Here is a 7,989-nt window from a genome sequence, read left to right as displayed (position 1 = left end):
CAGAAGCCCCAGCTACTTCACCAGAAGCTACACCTGCAGTAACAGACGCCCCAGCTACTTCACCAGAACCTACACCTGCAGTAACAGAAGCCCCAGCTACTTCACCGGAAGCTACACCTGCAGTAACAGACGCCCCAGCTACTTCACCAGAAGCTACACCTGCAGTAACAGACGTCCCAGCTACTTCACCGGAACCTACACCTGCAGTAACAGAAGCCCCAGCTACTTCACCAGAAGCTACACCTGCAGTAACAGAAGCCCCAGCTACTTCACCAGAACCTACACCTGCAGTAACAGACCCCCCAGCTACTTCACCGGAACCTACACCTGCAGTAACAGAAGCCCCAGCTACTTCACCAGAAGCTACACCTGCAGTAACAGAAGCCCCAGCTACTTCACCGGAAGCTACACCTGCAGTAACAGAAGCCCCAGCTACTTCACCGGAACCTACACCTGCAGTAACAGAAGCCCCAGCTACTTCACCAGAAGCTACACCTGCAGTAACAGACGCCCCAGCTACTTCACCAGAACCTACACCTGCAGTAACAGAAGCCCCAGCTACTTCACCGGAAGCTACACCTGCAGTAACAGACGCCCCAGCTACTTCACCAGAAGCTACACCTGCAGTAACAGAAGCCCCAGCTACTTCACCGGAACCTACACCTGCAGTAACAGAAGCCCCAGCTACTTCACCAGAAGCTACACCTGCAGTAACAGACGCCCCAGCTACTTCACCAGAACCTACACCTGCAGTAACAGAAGCCCCAGCTACTTCACCGGAAGCTACACCTGCAGTAACAGACGCCCCAGCTACTTCACCAGAAGCTACACCTGCAGTAACAGAAGCCCCAGCTACTTCACCAGAACCTACACCTGCAGTAACAGAAGCCCCAGCTACTTCACCAGAAGCTACACCTGCAGTAACAGAAGCCCCAGCTACTTCACCGGAAGCTACACCTGCAGTAACAGAAGCCCCAGCTACTTCACCGGAACCTACACCTGCAGTAACAGACGCCCCAGCTACTTCACCAGAAGCTACACCTGCAGTAACAGAAGCCCCAGCTACTTCACCGGAACCTACACCTGCAGTAACAGAAGCCCCAGCTACTTCACCAGAAGCTACACCTGCAGTAACAGACGCCCCAGCTACTTCACCAGAACCTACACCTGCAGTAACAGAAGCCCCAGCTACTTCACCGGAAGCTACACCTGCAGTAACAGACGCCCCAGCTACTTCACCAGAAGCTACACCTGCAGTAACAGAAGCCCCAGCTACTTCACCAGAAGCTACACCTGCAGTAACAGAAGCCCCAGCTACTTCACCAGAAGCTACACCTGCAGTAACAGAAGCCCCAGCTACTTCACCAGAAGCTACACCTGCAGTAACAGAAGCCCCAGCTACTTCACCAGAAGCTACACCTGCAGTAACAGAAGCCCCAGCTACTTCACCGGAACCTACACCTGCAGTAACAGAAGCCCCAGCTACTTCACCAGAAGCTACACCTGCAGTAACAGACGCCCCAGCTACTTCACCAGAACCTACACCTGCAGTAACAGAAGCCCCAGCTACTTCACCAGAAGCTACACCTGCAGTAACAGACGCCCCAGCTACTTCACCAGAAGCTACACCTGCAGTAACAGACGCCCCAGCTACTTCACAAGAACCTACACCTGCAGTAACAGACGTCCCAGCTACTTCACCAGAACCTACACCTGCAGTAACAGACCCCCCAGCTACTTCACCAGAACCTACACCTGCAGTAACAGAAGCCCCAGCTACTTCACCAGAACCTACACCTGCAGTAACAGACGCCCCAGCTACTTCACCGGGTCCTACACCTGCAGTAACAGACCCCCCAGCTACTTCACCAGAACCTACACCTGCAGTAACAGAAGCCCCAGCTACTTCACCAGAACCTACACCTGCAGTAACAGACGCCCCAGCTACGTCTCCGGATTCTACAGCTGCAGTAACAGACGCCCCAGCTACGTCTCCGGATCCTACAGCTGCAGTAACAGACGCCCCAGCTACGTCTCCGGATCCTACAGCTGCAGTAACAGACGCCCCAGCTACGTCTCCGGATTCTACAGCTGCAGTAACAGACGCCCCAGCTACTTCACCGGGTCCTACAGCTGCAGTAACAGACGCGCCAGCTACGTCACCGGGTCCTACACCTGCAGTAACAGACGCCCCAGCTACTTCACCGGGTCCTACACCTGCAGTAACAGACCCCCCAGCTACTTCACCGGGTCCTACAACTGCAGTAACAGACCCCCCAGCTACTTCACCGGGTCCTACACCTGCAGTAACAGACGCCCCAGCTACTTCACCGGGTCCTACACCTGCAGTAACAGACGCCCCAGCTACTTCACCGGGTCCTACACCTGCAGTAACAGACGCCCCAGCTACTTCACCGGGTCCTACACCTGCAGTAACAGACGCCCCAGCTACTTCATCAGATCCTACAGCTGCAGTAACAGACGCCCCAGCTACTTCGCCAGATCCTACACCTGCAGTAACAGACGCCCCAGCTACTTCGTCAGATCCCACAGCCGCAGTAACAGATGGCCCAGTTACTTCATCAGATCCTACACCTGCAGTAACAGACGCACCAGCTACTTCGCCAGATCCTACACCTGCAGTAACAGACGACCCAGTTACTTCATCAGATCCTACAGCTGCAGTAACAGACGCACCAGCTACTTCGCCAGATCCTACACCTGCAGTAACAGACGACCCAGTTACTTCGCCAGATCCTACACCTGCAGTAACAGACGCACCAGCTACTTCATCAGATCCTACACCTGCAGTAACAGACGCACCAGCTACTTCATCAGATCCTACACCTGCAGTAACAGACGCACCAGCTACTTCATCAGATCCTACACCTGCAGTAACAGACGCCCCAGCTACTTCATCGGATCCATCTAGTTCAGCAACAGGGGTTCCACCTACTTCAGCATCTCCGGGTAATGTGGCCAGTGGCCTGTACAAAAAGTATAATGTTATCTTTATCCAGTCCAAGTATTTACATAACTCTTCAAAGGCTTATATTATTTTTTCTTTTTTTTCCACTTTGAAGATCCCTGTCATTCAAATCCATGTGGTGTTGGAAGCACCTGTGAAGCCCGTGCCAACCACACATTTGTATGCAAGTGTCTGCCTGGTGATTCTTACAATAATATCACCCTGACATGTGAAAATGGTAATTATTTGTTTGTCTACAATAGCTGTCAACTTCTTACAAGTCTTACCTAGTGTTAGTGAAGAATAGGTGATTCCAAACCATAAGCACCTTTTTAACTAAACAGAGCTCTCTTAGGGTGTTTTCACATCTTTGGTGTCAAGATGACACCAAAGATTTTTTTCTCCCTTGTTATAAAATGTCCCATGGAGTTGGATTTCTTTCTGTGTGAAAACAAACCAAACCAAGGGAAAAATCTCCAAGTTTACAAACATATTAACCAATTTGTACCAGAGTAAACATACGATAGATATGAAAATACCCTTAACCATTTCCCAGCATAAACAGTAAGTAAGGTTAGTAAACTGTTAGCCTAGCTTAGTGACAAAATTATAAAATCTGACAAACAGCTAGTTCACTAATTAATATTTTTGATTTGGTCTACTTATTCCATGCAAAAAAAAAAAAGTAGGAATGGCAGATTATGTTTTGTTTCATCTTTTATTTGTCTGGGATTAATTTCGGGCAGGAGCAGTGACATCCTGAACTATATTCTTGTTGCCTTGTATTTGCCAGGCAAGCAGAGAAGATTTTATGTTAGCTATCAGTTCCTGTCATAATGCTAAGTATCTGCTAGTTGTAGCGTCATATTTAACAGAGATACTGTATGACATTGGGATAAATCTTCCTCCTGTCAGCAAGTTAATGACAAGATAAAGTATAATTTTATTAGATTTTGAGTTTCTTCTGATGATGCTTTATTGCTTTCAGCCAAAGTTTTCCCTGGAAAACTTTCCCTGCCAAAACCATTTAATGACAAAATGACAGACACCACATCAAAGGAATTTAAAGAAACTGCAGATGAAATTGTTGCTGCGGTAAGTAATCAGTTAGTACTCTCTATCAATAAATGTGTCTTTATGGACATTTTTTGACATTTTTACAAGCTAAATTTAAGCTAAAGTTAAAAAATAATTATATCTTATTCAACTTGACCAAAACATATTTTCTTTTGAAACACAGCTGGACAGAGTTTATAAAGGGAAGGACGGTTACTCTACATCTGTAGTGCTGAAACTCTTGTAAGTCTCAGACTGACAACAGCTTTTCCCTTACAATTTTTCAGCCTATTTCGAATCACTGTACACTAACATGGTGTTATCCTGAAAAAATAAAGGATGCAATCATCACTAAATGTGATTTCTGTCTTAACAGGCCAAGCAGCAGTCGTATGTTGAGGGCACCCCCAGGGATCATTGCAGTACTACAGATCATCTTCAAAGCCAGTTCTGAAATCAAAGAAGATGACATTATAAAGGAGTTAGAAAGCAATACTTGTGATGGCTGTGTGCTGAGTGGGGCAACATTTGAGAGTAAGTTTATTACCTGTATTCTAGCACACTGTGTTTTTCCAGTAACTTCTATGTTGATATGTTTCTAAAACAAGACTCACACAAGATAAAGATTTGTTTTCAGAAAGAATATAATTGACAAGATGTGTTTCAGAATCCTTTATACTATATCTACGTTTCGGTCTGAATCGAACCGTTTCCACCATCTGTCCAAGATGATTTAGTTGTAAAAAAAAATAAAACAAAGCCCTTTATAAATAGTTTTGGATCTATGCAACATTCTTGCTCATGGTTGCTTCTATTCTGAACTTTGAACTGAAACTATAATTTAGACTTTTATGACGTCCTAGTGATAATGGTATAACTAAACTGCAGACTGTACATTCCAATTCACAGTTCACATCATGACATGTTAGTTACTGACTTATGTAACTGCTTAGGACATTTTGTATTCAGTCTTTAAGCTGTATGTGCTAAAGCCTTTTTCCACTCTCTCCTTTATTTAAAGAAACAGACCTGTGTGCTGAAAACCCTTGTGATGTAAAAACTTCAAACTGCACATCACAGGATGGAGCTTACAGATGTACCTGTTTGGAAAAACATTTTCAAACAGACTTCAGTGACAGAATGTGCACTGGTAAGATAACTTGGTGAACAAGCAAACATTTCTTCATGTGTGTGTGTCTTTCTTTGAATAGTTATTTATCTACTTCTTTAATTGTCTCATCATTTTCACAGCTTGTCCTAGTGGGTCCAGATTTGAAAATAATACATGTGTGAAGTAAGTGCTCCTCCTCCTGTATGTTCAGTATTGATGTAAGTTTGGGTAAATAAAATCCTAAAATAAACATTTTTTTTGTCTTGTAGATGTTCGTTTGGTTATTCTGGTTTGGAATGCAGTGAAAGTGAGTATACTGTATGTTTTTAAAAGTGAAAGCTGAAACATAATTTTTTGGGGGAAAAAAAAAACCCTAACGAGTATTGACAACAAATACTAAAATTGATTTTCTACCAAAGGGAATTCAGTTAAGGACTTAAATTAGTTAAGGACTTAAATCTTTGTTGTGTTTTATTAGACTGGCAGCTCATTCTGGTAATTGTGGGCTCTGTTCTTGGGGGACTGCTGCTCATAGCCCTCATCCTTCTACCAATAATCGCTACCATGTAAGTTTCCCACCAACCCATCCACTCACTTTAAACATTAATTTATTTTTTAAGCCATCCACATCTTTATTAGAAATTTTAAATGTAAAAGTTTGCAAATGCCTGATGAACACTGTAATAGTAAAGTGTAATGCTTTTTTACCATTTTGTTATCAGATCCTCAAAGAAAATCTCCAAAAACAGCAAAGATGGAGATATGGAAAACCCACACATGAACCAGGATTTGTTCACATTTAAAGGGTTCACTAGCCTGCCAATTTTTTCCAATGGTGCGCCCAAACTCCCACGAGCCACCAACTCCACCAACACCAACAGCATAACCAACCTGGAGATAACTTCAAACAGTCGACAAAGCCCTGTCTTTGTGAACAACAGCTCAGTGAGTATGCGTCATGTTTCGGCTGCGTGCAGGCAAGAGAAGGATCCAAACGCAAAACTCACCGAGACAAAAGTGAACTCAAAACACTGCTTTATTGCAGGCTTGGAAAGGAAACAAAGAACAAAACTAAACTGGGAAAACTACAAATAAATCATACGTGAAAACACATGGCCACTCACATAGCTATGAGGGAGACTATGACACTGACAAAGAGAAACACAGGGCTTAAATACACTGAGGGATAACGAGGGACTGAGACACAGAAGGAGAGCAGAGCTGGGAGTAATCAGACTGGACAAGACAAGGGAAGCAAAACTAGAAACACTGACATGAGACACGGACCTTCAAAATAAAACAGGAAACAGGAAAGGACTGAACTCTAAACATGTAAACTTAACAGCAACTGGGGAGACAGAACATAGGAACCTGAAACATGGTACAGAAAGGCACAGTAGACACAACATGGAACACAGTGAAGCCATATTACAAGAACTAAGCCTATGATAACCATAACTGAAACCTTGGGAAATAATAACTATAAAGATCAAAACAGCACAACCCACATGAACATAATGAACTCGCAGACATCACAACCTGAACTTGACAACGTAAGACACAGACATGAAACACATGAAGGGCAAGGGAGACTTAACATGGGTGGAAGACACAAGGGGAATCTAATAACAAACTATAACAACCTAGGCATGATAAAAAAAATGAACTAGAAAACCTGAAGGGCTTAAACATAAACCATAAACTAAAACTCAAAACGCTGGGTCAAAAGACCCAGGATTGTGACAGTATGTCTCTGTGTGTCCATAGAGATGTAGGCTTCGATTTGCATTTCTCCCTGATTTTATGAAGCTTTTCGTTTTTATGTCGTTTGTTGTTCATTTCACTGCGAAAGTAATTTATTGTTTTCCCTCTGCAGGAGTTTTATAGTGACCAAAATAACACAAACCCATACACTCAGGCTCGACGTCAGAACAACCTCTACGCTGTGAATCGACCCCAGATCAAACCACATGCTCAGAGCCAAGGCTACGATAACCCTTACTACCAGTACGACAGTGAAAGCGTCTTCAGTTAGTAAAAACTCACACAGAGTTGACCATACAATGGCAATGACTTATTTTTTGTTTTGTGTTTTTTTGGAATTGTATTCCAGTTACTGCACACAACGAAACTTAATGAGCGATCTGGCTTTTCACCATTTTTTACAGGAATTGTTTTCTGTGCATAAACTGTTCTTGATTATATCACATAGAATTTAAAAAAGTATTCATTGTTTTTCCTTTGTTGTTTGTTTTTTTTTTTCCTGAAAAATGGCTTATGAATTATTTATTGGACATAAACCAGAAACCCGGACATCCATGTTAAACTGATGAGGAGCTTCTTGATGTTGCTTTCTTTTCCCATTAATGCTTTACCTGTTCACTTGACTATGTTTGATTTTTGTAATTAGTCACAACTTGATATTTAACTAGTTTTTGTATTTGTTTAGGGCTCGTTCTAAGCGAGCAAAGACAGCAATTTGTGGCTCCAAGAGATTCCATATCACTTAAAACCATTAATAAAAACACTACTCCATTTATATTATTAAGTCACTGTTAATCTTTCATAAAGATCCTTAAAACATCTTACTACTCCAACTTATTGGATGTTAGAGTCACCTGTATATTTTATTATAATTTGCAAAAAACAAAAAGGCCAAGTACTTGTTGACTCTTTAATGCTTCAAACAGTTTGATAAGTATCTATTTGTTTTATTTCTGGCCTTCATTACTGAAACATTGTGTTATTCAACATGATATTATTATTTGAATGTCTTTGATCACTTTCATTTTGCATCACTTTTTTGTCACTTGTATATTTATTATAGTATAATATTTATTTAATGGTTAATTCA

The 7,989-nt window shown here is 42.7% G+C and overlaps 1 protein-coding gene across 1 annotated transcript; it reads left to right on the top strand.

Annotated features, from left to right (window-relative positions):
• Positions 1 to 3,961: 3,961 nt before the first annotated feature.
• LOC118453524 (mucin-13-like) lies at positions 3,962 to 7,255 on the top strand. Its single transcript, XM_087845098.1, has 9 exons — positions 3,962 to 4,063; positions 4,209 to 4,267; positions 4,401 to 4,558; positions 5,046 to 5,174; positions 5,276 to 5,318; positions 5,405 to 5,442; positions 5,614 to 5,701; positions 5,858 to 6,080; positions 7,012 to 7,255. The coding sequence occupies exons 1-9, from the start codon at positions 4,007 to 4,009 to the stop codon at positions 7,168 to 7,170; spliced, it is 954 nt and encodes a 317-aa protein (XP_087701224.1). The 5' UTR covers positions 3,962 to 4,006; the 3' UTR covers positions 7,171 to 7,255.
• The last annotated feature ends 734 nt before the right edge of the window (positions 7,256 to 7,989 follow it).

This window comes from Neolamprologus brichardi, chromosome 8 (genome assembly GCF_056152115.1).
Source record: "Neolamprologus brichardi isolate AB-2024 chromosome 8, ASM5615211v1, whole genome shotgun sequence".
Taxonomy (NCBI): Eukaryota; Metazoa; Chordata; class Actinopteri; order Cichliformes; family Cichlidae; genus Neolamprologus; species Neolamprologus brichardi.
This window is presented reverse-complemented; position numbering and strand designations above follow the sequence as displayed.

What these genes read in the sequence shown, in the direction of transcription:
- LOC118453524 (XM_087845098.1), top strand. Translation starts at nt 4,007, where the DNA reads ATGACAGACACCACATCAAAGGAATTTAAAGAAACTGCAGATGAAATT. An exon ending in TCTGTAGTGCTGAAACTCTT is followed by an intron (nt 4,268 to 4,400) that starts GTAAGTCTCAGA and finishes CTGTCTTAACAG; the next exon opens with GCCAAGCAGCAGTCGTATGT. An exon ending in TCTTTGTGAACAACAGCTCA is followed by an intron (nt 6,081 to 7,011) that starts GTGAGTATGCGT and finishes TTCCCTCTGCAG; the next exon opens with GAGTTTTATAGTGACCAAAA.